The 15,935-nt window shown below is 53.0% G+C and overlaps 4 protein-coding genes across 4 annotated transcripts in view; 2 read left to right on the top strand and 2 right to left on the bottom strand.

Annotated features, from left to right (window-relative positions):
* Window positions 1–746, top strand: part of Fau (FAU ubiquitin like and ribosomal protein S30 fusion) — a 1,741-nt gene extending 995 nt beyond the window's left edge. The window contains exons 4-5 of the mRNA XM_055610490.1: window positions 376–431; window positions 574–746. Coding sequence (XP_055466465.1) covers window positions 376–431; window positions 574–699 — 182 coding nt within the window. The 3' untranslated portion in view covers window positions 700–746. The remainder of the gene's footprint in view (window positions 1–375; window positions 432–573) is intronic.
* A 2,362-nt stretch (window positions 747–3,108) lies between these two features.
* Window positions 3,109–4,426, top strand: Znhit2 (zinc finger HIT-type containing 2). Its single transcript, XM_055610553.1, has one exon. The coding sequence runs from the start codon at window positions 3,180–3,182 to the stop codon at window positions 4,377–4,379; it is 1,200 nt and encodes a 399-aa protein (XP_055466528.1). The 5' UTR covers window positions 3,109–3,179; the 3' UTR covers window positions 4,380–4,426.
* Window positions 4,427–4,804: 378 nt separating this feature from the next.
* On the bottom strand, window positions 4,805–9,191 carry Tm7sf2 (transmembrane 7 superfamily member 2). Its single transcript, XM_055610353.1, has 10 exons — window positions 9,004–9,191; window positions 8,457–8,653; window positions 8,314–8,368; window positions 7,880–8,074; window positions 7,697–7,800; window positions 6,029–6,148; window positions 5,772–5,940; window positions 5,507–5,587; window positions 5,309–5,431; window positions 4,805–5,131 (listed from the first exon to the last, which is right to left on the bottom strand). The coding sequence occupies exons 1-10, from the start codon at window positions 9,053–9,055 to the stop codon at window positions 4,971–4,973; spliced, it is 1,257 nt and encodes a 418-aa protein (XP_055466328.1). The 5' UTR covers window positions 9,056–9,191; the 3' UTR covers window positions 4,805–4,970.
* Window positions 9,192–9,332: 141 nt separating this feature from the next.
* Vps51 (VPS51 subunit of GARP complex) lies at window positions 9,333–15,918 on the bottom strand. Its single transcript, XM_055610352.1, has 10 exons — window positions 15,607–15,918; window positions 15,018–15,147; window positions 12,947–13,093; window positions 12,651–12,870; window positions 11,825–12,542; window positions 11,244–11,459; window positions 10,831–11,049; window positions 10,376–10,497; window positions 10,205–10,292; window positions 9,333–9,720 (listed from the first exon to the last, which is right to left on the bottom strand). The coding sequence occupies exons 1-10, from the start codon at window positions 15,832–15,834 to the stop codon at window positions 9,460–9,462; spliced, it is 2,349 nt and encodes a 782-aa protein (XP_055466327.1). The 5' UTR covers window positions 15,835–15,918; the 3' UTR covers window positions 9,333–9,459.
* Between the last annotated feature and the right edge of the window lie 17 nt (window positions 15,919–15,935).

Below are 15,935 nucleotides of genomic sequence, written 5' to 3'. Positions count from 1 at the left end.
TATCTATCTATCTATCTATCTATCTATCTATCTATCTATCTATCTATCTATCTATCTATGATATATACCAAAGTTCTTGTTACTAGGTTCTCAGGGTGCTCCTGTCTTTGTCTTGTATAGAATGTCACTTAAGTATGTGATTCGGTTTGTTGTGTGGTTCGGTTTGTTGAATCCTTGCCTTCGTGTGTACCACCCAGCAGCAAAACATAAATTGGCCCTGGTGACACTGAGGAGGGAGCCAACCATGGATAGCTCTGCAGCTTTGTTCATTTCTTGTTAGGCCCAACTTATCATTTAAAAGGTTAAGAGTTGAGGGAGGAAGGGCTTCCTGGGCGTGGCACTTAACCTGCTGCCTTTCTCCCACCACCCACACAGGTAAAGTTCATGGTTCCCTGGCTCGAGCTGGAAAAGTGAGAGGTCAAACTCCCAAGGTGAGTGACAGGATAGATGTTTGGACTTTGCTTTTTCTATCACAATTTTCTGCCTGCGTTCTCTTTTCATGGAGAGGAGCTGGTGGGAAGGATGCCAGACATGGGAGAGATCATGTGTCTCATCAGTCCTTCCCTTTCCCAGGTGGCCAAACAGGAGAAGAAGAAGAAGAAGACAGGTCGGGCCAAGCGACGAATGCAGTACAACCGTCGCTTTGTCAATGTCGTGCCCACCTTTGGCAAGAAGAAGGGCCCCAATGCTAATTCCTAAGTCCTATTGTGATTCTGGCACTCTAATAAAGCCACTTTTCCCGGGCACCTTACTGTTTTCATTTCTAAGGCTTTGGGAGAGAAATACAACTTTTAGGCTAGTGAAGTGACTCTTGGTCATCAGGAAGGGTAAATTAGACTGTTAGCAGCTGCTGGTGATGATAGTACGCATAGTCCCAGTTCTTAGAAGGCAGAAGAGGCAAGTGGATCTAAGTTCAAGCCCACCCTGGTCTACAAAGTGAGTTCGGGATAGCCCAGGCTACACAGAGACCCTGTCTCAACCAACCAAAGTCCAAAACTCAAGGAACATGGTGCCCTGCAGTTTCACAGAAGAGCAGCTGATTAATGGCTCCACCCTAGCAACGGTCTTCCAGTGCACCCAAGCCCACTCTGCTCCTCTGTGTTTAGAATCTACCGCTTCTTAGAATGCAGTGTAACCATTGGAGTAAGGCTGAGTTTGGACAGCACTCCCATCTGTTCTATTTAAACCTCTGCTGTCGGAGAGTTGTGCAGATCAAACTAAAATGCTCTGAGGCCAGTGTCTAGGCCATTGTAGAAGTGTGAATAATGACCACTTGCCTTAGATTCTTTGAGCCTTTTGCTTTTGTACCATAATGGGTGTGGATATGTCCTGTATTTGTATGAAAGTTGTAGGGTGAGACTCTAGGTCTGAACCGCAGCAGCCCACTGGTTCTGAACTCAGGACCCTCTCCCCAGCCTCCCAAGTGCTGCTGTAACTGCTGTAGATGACCATACCACGCTTATGGTGTTCAGGGACCAATCCAGGAACTCGCATCTCTTAACTCTAGATGTGAGCCAGACACAGTGGCATACACCTTTAATCCCAGCCCAGAGAGGCAGGTAGATCTGAATTTGAAGCTAGTGCAGTCTACACAGTGAATTCCAGTTGAGCCATAGCTACACAGTGAAAATCTGCTTATGGCAAGATTGTAGTGGCATCTAATCCCAGCACTCAGTCCCAGATAGGGAGATCTCTTAAGGGCTGCACAGAGAAACCCTAACTCAAAAAAAAAAAAAAAAAAAAAAAATCCTGTAGTAACTGAAAACCCAAGTGGTATACAGGAGTGGAGAGCTGCATTTGTTTTCCTAAAAATGCCCTAGAAGCCAGGCTTGGTGGCACACACTTTTAATTGAGTTCTGAGGCCACCCTAATCTACAAAGTGAGTCCAGGATAGCCAAGGCTACACAGAAAAAAAAAAAGACCCTAGAAAAAGCTTACAAGTGTATGCCTGTAATACTGTAATAATATTTGGGAGGTGGAGGCAGGAAGATGAGGAATTCAAGATTGTCCTCTGCTACAGAGGCAGTTTGAGGGAACCTAAGCGTGAGACCCTGTCAAAAGAAAAGAAAAAAAAGGCCCTAGAGAATGCCAGTGAGGATATTATTGAGACTGGAAAGAAGCCAAAGGAGAGCTGAGCTGAGCCAAACTACAGAAATGGGACAAGTGGTGTTGGGGAGATGCAGGTTCCTGGGGGCTTTGTCAGTCAGATTTTGGGTTTGTATTGGTCCATTTTCCATTATGACTGGACACCAGCCTATGTAGCATAGGCTTTTTTGAATTCCATCACAGGCTCACCCTACAGATAATCCATTAATTCATCAATCCAGTAAGGCAGAGCCCTCAACCTATCTAATTCTTAATAGACCTCATAATAGGAATTGAAGTTGAACACAACTTGAGGGCATTTGTTTTGCCTATTTGTTGGTTTGGTTTGGTTTTTCAAGACAGGGTTTCTCTGTGTAACAAGTCCTGGCTATACGGTACTTGCTTTGTAGACCAAGCTGGCCTCATACTCAGAGATCCCCTGCCTCTGACTACCGAGTGCTAGGATTAAAGGTGTGTGACATCAGGACAAGCTTGTTAATATTTTTTGTTTTGGTTGTTTGAAAGAGGGTCTCACATGGCCCAGGCCGGCCTCTCAATTTGATATATTGATAACAATTCATCTTGATCTCCAGGTTCGATACCATGACTGGTTTATGATTTGGTTCTTGTGGATTTATTATTATTATATTACTTTAATATTTTTCTAGACAGGGCATCACTAAGTAGCTCTGACTATCCTGGACCTCAAACTCACAGAAACCAGCCTGCCTCTGCCAACCCAGTTCTGGGATTAAAGACTATTACATCCTGCTACGACTCTGGTGTTTTGTCTTTGTTTTGTTTGTTGTTGGTGGTTGGTTTTGTTGCTTAAAAGGTAGTTTATTTTTGTATCATTTGGTACAACCACAGGGAACAATAATTTTTCCGAATTTCGCGAGACAAACTTGCTGGTTAAGATCTCAGTGGACTTGTAGGCTTGCCCAAAGAGCTACGAAAATTACCGAGAAGACTCGGGAATGTGCCGAAAGAAGGCTACGTCACCTCCACGCACAAAGGCGGAAATAACCGAAGAAGCGCCGGAAGTGGCGGAGCTGCCGCGGCTATGTGGTACCGGACACGCGGCGCCAGTTGCCATGGAGCCCGCAGGGGTCTGCGGCTTCTGCCCAGCCGGGGAAGCGCTGCCGGCACGCTACACCTGCCCGCGCTGCAACGCTCCCTACTGCTCGCTGCGCTGCTACCGGGCGCACGGCGCCTGCGCGGAAGACTTCTACCGCGACCAGGTGCTGCGGGAGCTCCGTGGCCGGAGCGCTTCGCCCAGCCGGCTGGCTGGCGCGCTACGCCGGCTGCGTGAACAACGCGAGGCCGAGGATGAGCCGGAGGAAGCAGGCCTCGGGCCCCGCACGCGGCCGGGCGGCCTTTCTGGACTCTGGGAACGCTTGGCGCCAGCCGAGAAGGCGGCTTTCGAGCGGCTGCTGAGCCGTGGAGAAGCCGGACGTCTTCTGCCGCCTTGGCGGCCCTGGTGGTGGGGCCGCGGGCCCGCCCCGCGTCTTCTGGAGGAGCTGGATGGTGCCCCGGGCAGGGATCTTGCGGAGCCAGAGCCCGCCCCTGCGAGGACCACGCTGGGATCCGTGGATGATGCCGCCGCCGAGGAACCACTTGCTGAAAACTCTGGGGCCGCGAGGCCTCCCGCAGTGCCCAACCATATCCCAGCGCTAGCTAGTCTGAGCCGCAGCCCGCCCTCCCCGCTCGTGCGCTTCCAGCTGCCCAATGTGTTGTTCGCGTACGCTCACACCCTCGCCTTGTATCATGGAGGGGACGACGACGCGCTGCTCTCTGACTTCTGTGCCACGCTGCTCGATGTTTCTGGAGCCCTGGGAGCCCAGCAAATCTTTGACTCTACGGAGGAAGCCCTGCAGGCCGCAGCACACGTGCTGGAAGCGGGCGAGCACCCACCTGGGCCCCTGGGCACGCGGGGTGCTATGCAAGAGGTTGCCCGTATCTTGCTGGGCGAGGGTCCTATCAATCAGAAGGGCTACACGCTGACAGCACTGGGTCACCTGGCTCGGACCCTGGGCCGAGCCCGGAAACAGGCTGTGGTTGGCGAAGAGCGGGATCGACTTTACCGGGCCCGGAAAAAGTGCCAGTTCCTACTAGCGTGGACCAATGAAAACGAGGCTGCCCTCACACCCCTGGCTCTAGACTGTGCCAGGGCCCACCGAGCCCATGCCGTAACAGCCGAGGAGATGGCATCCCTTACTGGAGAGCTGGAGCGCCTGTGGGGAGGCCCAGTGCCACCTGCTCCGAGGACTCTCATTGAGGAGCTCCCTGGCTGAGCAGGGTATCGATATCATTAATAAAAATTGCGACTGGTCTGCCCAAATGTTGGCGGTACCTTTCTTTTCTTTAAAGATGGTGTATGATGGGGCCCTGTCCTCACTTCTCTTGAAGTTACTAGTTGAGGATGACCTTGAACTTCTGATCATGCCCCAACCTTGACAGTGCTAGGATTACAGGTTTTCGCCACATTGCTGATTTATGCAGCGCTGAAAATCAAAAGCTTCATGTATGCTAAGCAAGCACTCTATGAGCTACATCCCGTAGGCCTGGATTGCCCATTTCTGAGACAAACCGTTTGTTTCACCCAGTCAGGCTCGTTGGACCTACACACTACTTTTCAGCTTGTTCAGCTTTCCTTGGTTAGCTAGCCCCCTACATGCACCCCGCAGGGCACTAACCCCAGGACAGAAGAAAAACACAGCAAGGTTGAAACATTTATCCAACAAGGAAAACTATTTCCCTCTGGGATCAGTGGCTCCCTGTTGCTTTAAACCTCTGTTCTGAGGCTGGACATTCTTGCTGGGTAAAATTGGGGTGCAGGTCCTTCTCCCAGTGCGTTCAGGCCAGAGCTGGTCGATGGATCTGCTTCAGTAGACATAGGGTATGATTCGGTAAGGCACACGCTTACAGTATTCCTGCCAGGCATGGCCATACTTTTGGAGGCACTGCTGCTCGTCGCGGGCCTCCCGGTGCACCAGCAGGGCAGTGAAGTAGAGGAGGTAGAAGTAGGGCAGCAGGTGGGACACCCCTGTAGGGAATAGGCCGCACGGTCAGACACCATGCCAGCTCATAAGGGCATTCACATCTAACACAGGCTGTCCGGGTTCATTGGTAAGAGACCCGGTGTCTGTAGGGAGGCACTGGGTCCATCTCACTGATTATTCCCTCCACCAGGCACACCTGACCCATTCCCAGATCCACTCACCACAGGGCAAGGACCAGGCCAGAGCCATGATGAGGTCTCCCAGGTAGTTGGGGTGACGAACCATTCCCCACCACCCAGACACCAGCAGCTGCCTCCCTGTGGCAGTAGGGATGGTCTCAAGACCTGGGGAAGATAGCTAATGAAACAGGGGACCACAGTTGTTCATCTCACCCATGGCCTCCAAAAAACCCAGCTTACCTGCCACACTGGGGTCAGAAGGATTCTTTCTGAATGTGTTTTTCTGGGAATTGGCCCCACGGAAGATGTAGTAACCAATAACTGAGGAAAAGTATGAGCAAGTGGTATGACAAGTCAGCCTTTTGCCTAACTGACCAAAGCCTGTCAGGCTCAACTATGATAACCGGGAGCCATCTCCCAGCTTTAGAGGAACATCAGATCCTGGACCTACCTGATGGATACTGAATAAAGTATGAAACGGGAAATGAAGGACCCTCCTACTGACCCTTAATGAGGCAGATGAGCAAGGCCATGGGCAACCCGAGAGGCTGTGGATGGTATAGCAGGAACTGGGCCTGCAGGCTGTAGGTGAATGGTACCCAGGCTAGGTCTCCAAAGGCCAGCATGAAGCCAAAACCATCATGTATTATGTCCATGGTGGTGAGGACAGACTCCTGCAGGGACAGGACCCAGACACTCTGCTTTAGTCCAGATGACAGTCTCAGGATCCCCTCTTGCCTTCCCTGCCCAATGCAGCCTCACCTCATACCAGAGGGCATCACCCACATACAGCAACTGGAAGCCATTGACCAGACACATGGCCAGTGAAGGACTCCCCCGCAGCTCCACCTCCTGTATCAGCAGGGCCAGGTTAATGAAGACCTGACGGAAGTGGGGACAAAGCCATTGTCTCCGAGTGGGAGCATCTGAGCAGAACAGTGCCAATCTCTCCCCTTCTCCCAACTCTCAGTTCACATAGATGAATCTGGGTCCTGTACTCAGGGACACTAGATTGCAATTCTGCCTTAAAACTCCTGCTTTTGAGTCTGAGCTTTGCAGAGTGTGTGTGTTTGCTAACACTTTCCCACTGCCATGTGAAAAACGGGGATAATCGGGGCCTGCCTTGAGTTCCTGTTTGAACTAAGGATTAGCTTGTCATTGCACCCTCGTTTCAGTAGCTCCAGTGGACTAAGTAGTGTAGTTTCTTCAGTAATACTGATGTACTGATGTGGTTCTTTTCCTCAAGGGCATCCCTAACAAAAAAAAAAAAAAAAAAAGACAAACCCAAGAAGGAGTATCACTAAGTAGCCTTTTGTTGGCCTAGAACCATGTAGACCAGGCTGGCCACAAACTCAGAGCTCTGCCTGCCTCTGCCTCCTGAGTGCTGGGATTAAAGGTGTGCACCACTACACCCAGCCCTCACAGTAATCTCAGAAGGAAACTTCATTCCATCTTGTTTCACCAGTGAAAAAAATAACCTTAGAGTCTGGTATGTATGTGGGCAGTCCAGTCTCCAGATCCAAGGTGGGACCAGGCCTGGTGGGATTCCAGTAACTGTAATCCTAGTTACTTGAGTAGCTGAGGGAAGTGGAGGGGACGTTGATTTTGAGCTAGCCTGGGCTACCCTAGACCTGTTTCATTACCAAACCAAACCCAAACTCAGGTTCATAGAGGGTCCTTGGCCCTGCTGCCTCTGTGTAGGATCTCCTCCAGGCTGAGTCCCTTTGGAAGGCTCCATCCACTTAACACCAGAACAGCTGGTGTGTTGTCAGGACCACCAAAGGACAAACAAGTTGTTAAATCTGACAGTCCACTGGGGGCACTGAGCTGCTGCCCTTCAAGCAGCACTTGGTCACTGTCTTTGAAGTCAGTTTTGTGCCTGACCACTCCAGCCAAAGCTGCATTTGCTCTCCCAGCAACCTGCCTGCTTCGCGCCCCCCCCCCCCTCAGCCTATCATCACTGTCATTCTGTATATGTTTAGTTTTGTGGTGCTGGCTAGGGGTGGGGCCTAGGGCTTTATGCATGCTAGCCAAATGCTCTTTCCTTTTTAAAGATGTGGTGTTAAGATCTTGGCACCAGGCATGACGGTGCAGGCCTGTAATCCCAGCACTCTCTGAGGCAGAGGCAGGAGGATTTCTGTGAGTTCAAGGCCAGCCTGGTCTACAAAGAGAGTCCAGGACAGCCAAGGCTACAAAGAGAAATCCTGTTTCGAAAAAAAAACTTAAAAAGAAAGACACACACACACACACCCCTCTTGGTCTTAATACTAAAGAAAAAAAAAAAAAAAAACCAAAACAAAACACATGGGTTCATAGCAACACACTGCCAAATGAATGAATGGCAATTGCTATCCACCCAACAATGCCAGCCCACCCTGCTCTTCTCCTGGCTCAAGACCAGCATTGTTAAACCCAGCATGCCTGCCATACCCAGCCGATGAGGCCAGGTCTCAGCTCACAGAAATATTTGAAGTCAAAGGAACCAAGGCGAGGGTTCAGCTCTCGTCCCAGAAAGAAGTCATACAAGGGATTTCCTGGGGAACGACAGAGAGTGAAGACACAACAGGTGGAATCCCGTCCACCTCACCCCTACCTCACTGGGACCCTTCTCACCTGAGTTTCCCCCAGGAGCCAGGGCTGAGGCAGGAGCTACCAATGCCTTCGCATAGAGGAGAAGGCTGAAAATAAAGCTGGTGACGGTGGTCGCAAATGCCAAGGGCAGGAGCATTCCAGGGAGTGCCCCCAGGGGCAGCCCAGCTAACAGGCCCAGCCCCACCAACAGGGCTGTTAGCACCAGAGCCTGGAAGCCTGAACAACATAGAGTGAGCCTTGGGGTTGCATACTCCCACAGTCAACACACACACACACAGTTCTGGGAGGCCACTGGCTTGGAGCTGAGTAGCAGCAAAAGAGGTGGAAACTGCCAGATTCCCCCAGGGGAGCATGTGGTCAGTGCTGTTTCATGGAACCTCCCAGTATACTTGGAACCCAACCCAACCCCTGAAAACTCCAACTCAGGGAAGAGGAGGAGGGGAAGCCCCAGGCACCATTAATAGGGTAGCGCAGGCGACTCTTGTCCTTCAGTTCCAGCCCTTCGGCCACCTGCGGGTACAGGGAAGGTCTTATAAGGGTTGGGGAGGCCTTTCCGCCTGGTCGAGCCCTTCCTGCCCTGTTAGAACAGAGCGCACACCTTGCGTGCAGGCAGCAGGTAGAGCGCCACCTGCAGGCCGAGCCAGATGAATAATAGCAGCAGAGCCGGTGGACTCCAGAGCTCCTCCAGGCCAGGCAGGTATGGTGGTGGGGCCAGGAGGCGCGCCGGGCCAGAGCGGGCCACCAGGAGCAGGTGGAACACAGTGGCAGGTAACAGGACCAGCATCGCTGCGACGCCTGGGGAGGGGGCCACTGCGTCACATGACCGCTCCCCAGCGCTTTCTCAAATGTACAGGTGACTCGGGTTACCTGCCTGCTTTCGCAGGTTCCCAGCGCCATACTCCACCTTGATTTTCATCTTGGTCCCTTGCCCTCCCCAGGACCATCCTCCTGCTCTTCCGGCTCGTCGTTCATTGCACAAACTCCCTACTGTGCAGCTGTCAGCACCAGTCCCCCCTTTCCTGCACACACTCCGCCACCCGCACCCCAGTCCCTCTGCCAGACTTCCCCAAAGCCTTTAGCTCGTGTCCTACCCTCTCCCGTTAAGGAGCATCGGCTCAGCCTCCGCCCCGAACCTTCCTATTTACCCAACGGCCCCCCGAATTCCAGAGGGGCCTGGGAGGCCTCACGAAGAGTCATGATCTTTGCCGGGGGGTGATGATTCACAAAAGTCGATCAAAGAGACACAGCCCGACCCATCCCGAAAGCCCAGTTAGGCCTCCGCATCTGTGTGGACTCTATGGTGGACAGCCACTGCTCTTGTCAAGAGATCTTTAAAGGGACGCGCCCTCTGCCCATCCTGGGCCCAGCACAGGAGCCAATCAGCGCTGGGAGGCGGGGCCCGTGCTGGCGCTTCAGAAGCTTCGCTGCTGAGACCCAACCCCTGGCCGGTCCCATTCCCGCAGGCAAGAGGGAGGAGGAGGGCGCACAAGTTTATTAGAATGGTCCACAAACCCGCCAGCGGGGAGGGCCGCCAGGGTGAGAACAGCACGGGGAGGGCAGGACAGGGAGATGGGGCCGCCCCGTGACTGCGCCAGCAGGGCCTAGCCGCGCTCGCAGATGACCTCAACAACACTGGGCTCCATGGGCACGGGGTCGGGGCAGCGCAAGGCGGCCGAGGCCACCACCTCATCTAGCAGCAGGTGCACCAGCTCCTCATCAGCTACAAAGCGCCACAAGTACAGCTGCAGGAAGTGGCAGTCCACCTGCACCTGCTGCAGCCCAAAGCGCCCAAAGGTGCGCAGCCGCACACACTCCAGGAGCGTCTTGAGGCTGATCTTAATGATGCCAGTGAGCACCGACACCTGCGGGTAGACACGGGCATGCTGTTCGCAGAGGGGCATACACCCAAATTCTGAGCATAAGCAAGGGAGACAAAGTGAGTAAGACAGAAATTTCCAGGGCTCAGGTAAGGAGGGGCCGCCAGAAAGGATGGGGGCATATAAGCCCCAGTGTTCAGATCAGAGATGGGGGTGGCATGAGTATAATCAGGAGTCACTGATTACGAAGTAGAAATGGAAGAAAGAGATCCCTGAGCTTGGGCTGCTGGGGGGTGGGGGTCCTAGCTGTGACTGAGAATCCCGGAGATTCAGGACTGTTCTGGAGACAAGGGCAAAGAAGCCTTGAAGTCAGCATCTAGGCTGGGTCGACACCTAGCTAGAAGCCCTAGAGACTGAGAGTAGATGGCCAGAGTGACCCTTAGTTAAGCTCAGATGGGGTCCTAGGGCTCCCTGGGTTGGTGTGGGAGGCGACCTTCCCCTGGGATATAAATGGGAAGGAACTTCGGACCTTATTGAATTCCACAGGACTGAACACATCAATCCGCTCCGAGAACAGCTTCTGGATGTTGCTCAAGAGGTTGGTGTCCATCGGAGCACTGGAAGGTTGGGGAGCAGTCAGAGCCCACTCTGCACACCCTCCCTTTGGCCTCTCTCAGGGAGGCTCCCCTCCCGGCCTGACCTGGGAGTGTAGCTGGGTGCGTAGCGGCCCTGCTGCCGGGAGCTGCTGTACACAGAGAAGGTCCTTTTGCTGGAGTCACTGCTCTGGGCCTTGCGGACACCCTCTTCATACAGGAGCCCCACCTGGTGAGGAAAAAGGTGCTGCAGGGCCAGAGCATGGGTACTAGCAGAAAATGCCCTTACCTACTTGTCAAAGAATCATGAGTGTGGTCACAGCTTACACCCTGCCTCAGGTGTAACGAAGGCAGGGCAAGAATTAGTTTGAAACCCGATTCTCAGCCCACCCTTGCTCCAACTCTCTGGGTGACATTGGGCCTCCACATCCCTACAGGTGTGAAATGGGGGTTCTAGTGGCACAACGTAAGTATAGCCAGACCCCTTTCGTCTCGGGTCTTGGAGCAGTCATCTAGGCCCCCAGCACGCATCAAGGCTCCACCAGCCAGCCTGAGGCAGCACCTGAACGTCGATAGCTGTGGTGTCCTCCACAACACGCTTCATGACGGCGCGCACATTCCGGGGCTCCAGGGTACTGAGCCAGTCCCGCGTCTCCACACTCTTGCGTAGCATCTGCGATATGACTAGGCCCTGAACCTTCACATAGTGAGTCAGCAGCCGCCGTGCTGTCTCTCTGGCCTCCGCACACAGTGTACTCACAGGTGTAACTGGAGACTGATCCTAAGCCAGGAAAGCACAGGACAATGGTTGTCGGAACTAGTGACAGGATAGAGGCCACTGCCACTTAGGAGGTGAGCAAATCTTGGGAAAGATGGAGGCTGAGATGGGTGCAAACTGCCAGTCTGGTTCTGGTAACCAGACTCTCCAGCCTCCTGTGTTCCCAGCTCCCTCTCCCCTCTCCTGAGCCACTTCACCTGCACCAGAAACTGTTCATCAGTGAGTGTGAGGATGTAGGAGATGGTGGCCGTCTCATAATCCAGGCAGAGGCGAGAGAGCAGCAGGAGCAGGGCAGGTGGAGTGGCACCTCCCTTTTCTCCAGGGCTGTCACAGAAGCTCTGGGCTGTCTGGCACATGGAGCGGATGAAACCCACGATGAGGCCCTCGCGGACTCCCTGGCTGCAGAACTCGCCCTGTGAAAGGAGGCCCAGATCCATAGCCAGTCCTCTCCTAGGATCGAGTTCAGCAAAGCCAGACATGGGGCTGTTCCTGCCCTTTGCCTGAAACCCTCCTCTAAAGGATAACCCCATCCTGCTTCCCTGCCCAGCAGGTGGCAGGGCTGGCAGGCGTGAGGTCCCTGATACCTCTCTATCTTTAACCCAGCTGCATAGCATTTCCTCCTCCAGACTGCCCCCTGAGAATGTAAGTCTACATCCAGAGTACATGGGCAGGGCTGTCTGGGCTCTGGTGACTTGTCTCTAGTTCACCAAGCCCTAGTAAAAGGGTGCTGGCGGGCCAGTCAGCAAAATGAATAATCACAGCCCAAGCACAGACATACCCTGAAGTAGGGCTTATTGGAGAAGGACACCTCCTTGGCAGTGAAGAGATGCACAGAGGCCAGAGAGGCCTTGATGTGGCTCAGGATGGAGCTGGCCACATTGGCCAGCAACTCAGCCAAGCTGGGGCCTTCCTTCCCAGCCAGGCGAGGTGCCGCCAGGGCCTGGCGAACATCTGTCAGGCAGCTCAGGAAGGCAGCCCTCAGACCCTGCAGATGGTGGCTCAGGCGCTCCCGGGCCACTCGCTCCACAATCTCCGTGGCTGACTCTGAAAGGCCAGCAGCGGCCAGCAGGGCCCCTGGTGCTCGCAGGCGCCGGTGGAAGCGATCTAGTGCCCGCACCAGCAGAGAGTTGTCACTGCCACCCTGTTCCTGTGCCAGCCGCCGCTCCACCAGTGCAAAGTAGCGGCCGCCCAACTCCTGCGCAAAGGCTGCCAGTTTCTCCGCACCAGCAGGGCCCTGAGCAGCAAACAGCTCCTGGTAGGCTGCTGCCACCTGGCAGAGGCCACCCACGAAGCCACTGCCACCACGGTCAGTAAACTCTAACACGTCGGGGGCAGGAGGGGAGGGCCCCAGCTCGGTCTCCAGGCTGCTCAGTTCTTCTTCTAGCCGCCCCCGAGCGTTTGCCAGGAACTCCTCGCACAGCTCCTCGGCCGGCTCACCCAGGGCTAGCAGCAGTTCCACGCACTCGGCCTGCTCCGGGGCACCTGAGCAACCTTCCCTGTGGTGAGGAAAATGCAGTGAGGGCAGCTGGTGGGCCACAGGAGAGACAGAATGTGGGCCACCCTTGATGTGACTGAAGCACGAGGACCAGGCCCACAAACCACACCTGAAGCGCTGCCGCAGCTGCTGGGCCAAGCGGGCCGTGATGACCTGGCAGTCGTCCTGGATAGCGCGGAAGGAGGGCAGGTGCTGGTACTGCTGCAGCACGGCCCTGGCACGACCCTGGTAGCGCACGGCCTGTGCATAGGCACCCAGCTCCACGCACTTGGTGAGGCGCGAGGGCAGCTCGAAAAGGAACTGCAGCTTTCGCAGCAGTGCGTGCACCCCTAGGGCACAGGAACGGCATGTGAGCTGCAGAGCTCAGGGCGGCTGGCTGCAGGGCCTGGCCGGCACAGCGCCTACCTGCTAGCTTGGTGATGCGCTCGTGCCGGTCCTGTAGTGTGGCGCTGATACGTGCGCTGAAGTTGGTGATCACTGCCATGTTAGTGGCCAGCCGGTCCATCTCATCCTCCATCTTCCGGAAGTCATTCTTCATCTTCCGAATGGTGTCTAAAAGGGCAGGAGCCAACTGAGTGAAACGGAAATGACTAAAGCAGAGAGCAGCAGCTCTCACTGGTACCAGTGATTTGCCTGAAATGGCTTGGGTCTTGGCCACAGCATGTATTGGCCACAGCATGTTATTGTTGGTGTAACAAGCCCTGCTTACCCCTGTCCCTGGTGTGGAGGGGAGAGGCTGAGAATACTTAAAATTGGAGGGAAAGTGTTTAAAAAAATAAAATAAATAAAATAAAAAGCACCCAGCTTCTGTCCTGACTGACTTCATTTTGTCCGAAGTTGCTCTCCATTTTTCTTTTTCAGCCTCATCCCCGGGAGGGAACTGGTCCCTGGCACCATCAGTGCCAGATCCAAGCCTATATGTTTATGCACACCTCAAAGCTCCAGGCCTCTCAGCCTAACAGAGGTTGCTGCATAAACCTCTTGGTTCCCTGCTTTTGTCCTTTTATATAGAATCATGGAGTCACTGACTCACAAGAGATCTGCCTGCCTCTGAGTGCTAGGATTAAAGAAAGGCATGCACTAACACACTAGGATTAAAGATGTAAGCCACTAGGCCCAGGTACAAGCATACTTCTTGAATAAATGTAAAACTCTGTAGTCTTTGCAGATTAATAATCTCATCTCTTGTAGTACACACTTTATGATTTTTCTCCTTCCTTAGAAAAAGTTCAAAAACCTCAAGCCATCTATAACAGATAACTGTCAAACACTATACATATGTCAACAAATGAGAAAATGCAATATTGGAAAAATTCCTATGGAAAATTTCTCTGCACAGAAATCACTATCTTGATGGGCGAGGTGGTGAATGCCTTTAATCCCAGCACTCATGGAGACAGATCTCTGTGAGTTTGAGAACAGCCTGGTTTACAAATCAAGTCTAGGACAACCAGGGCTACACAAAGAAACCCTGTCTCAAAAAACCAAAAACCAAAACCAAAACAACAAAACAAAAAGAAATCACTACCTCTCTTTATCTTGAGGCTAGAATTAGCGAATTAGCAGATGAGCACCTACTCTCTGAACAGACAGGTGTATGACCTTTGAGGATACAACCCCAAAGATGTGACATTCTCTATGGTCTGCCTCCTGCACACGTGGTTTAGTGTTCCTACACAAACCTCAAGTGTATCTCCTGAAAGCAAGACAGAAGGTACTGTGAGGAGAGCTCACCTGCCTGGTACTAGGGCTGGGGAGATGGCTCAGTGTCTGACTGCATGCTGATCTTGTAGAGGACCTGAGTTCAGTACTGAGCATCTTTTTCAGGTGGCTCATAACCTGATTGTAACTCCAGTTCCAGAGGATCCAACACTTCTGATCTCTGGCCTCCATGGACACCTGCCTTCACATGAACTGCACACACACCCCATAATTAAATACTACTACTACTAAATCTTAAGGAACGTAGATGGAGAAAGGGAGTGACAATTCCACTTTCAAGGCAAACTGACCAGAAACAAAAGTTAATGCTAACATTTTTTTTTTTTTTTAAATTTTTAATTGCCTCTGAGATGCCTAAGCAGCAGGTAAATATGCCTGCCATCAAGCCTGCTAACTGGAGTTCAGTCCCTGGGACCCACACGGTAGGAGAGAACTGACTTCTGAAAGTTGTCTTCTGACCTCCTCACATATGTTGTGGCCCACACAATTGCATGTACACACACATACGCAAAACAAATAAAACAAAACTAAAGCATACTGAAACTTCTTGGTGTTTCCTAAGTGCTTTAGGAATTCCTTTACCCTTTCCCTCTACCTCTTGTCCTTAGGACAACCCTCCCATAGTAGCCATCACTTCTATAAATATCTGATCACAAAGACGGTGGATTGCTGTTGGAACGATCTCCTTCAATCCCTGCTTTTCTCAGCACAGGGAAGGGTGTAAGACTGTGAAAAGTATGCCCGGTGGGATCACCTGTAGCTGAGATGAACTTGTTGTAGTTCTCATAGACCAGGGTCTGCATGTCGCTGTCTAGAGCCCGGATCTGCCGCACCATGTCCGTCTCACTGTCCATCAGCTGGGCCAGAGGGCACTCTCTACGCAGCTAGAGAAGCAGGCAGTAGCATTCAGTGGTTAGTGCTCGCCCATGTCCCCTGCTTCGCCTTAGGTTAGTTCGTTTTCCATGTAAGACACCGGATTCCACCCTTACCAGGAATTCCATATATGGAACCTATAAGTGGCATACTTCACGGGTTATTAGATCAGAGCTAATTTGGGATATGCCAGTTTTCAAAGTCTGCAAGCTCAGCAAAGCCCAGCCTTACACCAGTCAGAGTATGGCCACGCCCACTAACTCGGGTTTATCAAAACGTTAGCATCAAGACCTCAGACCCCCTATCACCTCAGGTCAGTCCTAACTGGCACCCACTTCCTTAGCCTCCAGACATTGCGTGGTAAGGGCTGTCCTCCTCTTGCTCCCCGTACTGCAGCAACAAAACCGGGGCATGATTTAAGTAGGGTCCATTATATTTGGGGGTCTGGACCCGACCCACTCCGCACACACCTTGTCCAGATAAACTTCCGGGTCGAAGTGCGCCCCATTGAGATCTGTCGGGTCTAGGGGGTCAGGTCCCGCGGAGTGCCCCGCCGCCTCCCCCTCCGAGAGGCCGTAGTAAAGCTTCAGCATCCCGTGAGCCTTCCGCCGACGCTCCGGAGCGTCAGCCTCGAGTCCTTCTGGGGAGTCCCCAGGACCAGACTCCAGGCCAGTTCCCACAGCTGCTGCGGCTGCCATAGCTCCAACCTCAACACAAGAGGGTGAGGCTGGGAAGGGAAGGGAGGCACTTCCGGTAGCCCTAAAGTTGGTGAAACCAGGCGGTCCTTTAGATGAAAAGT

Source organism: Psammomys obesus, unplaced genomic scaffold (genome assembly GCF_907164565.1).
Source record: "Psammomys obesus unplaced genomic scaffold, mPsaObe1.curated_primary_1811, whole genome shotgun sequence".
Taxonomy (NCBI): domain Eukaryota; kingdom Metazoa; phylum Chordata; class Mammalia; order Rodentia; family Muridae; genus Psammomys; species Psammomys obesus.
Note: the sequence above shows the minus strand (reverse complement) of the source record. Positions and strands in the feature narration are given on the sequence as shown.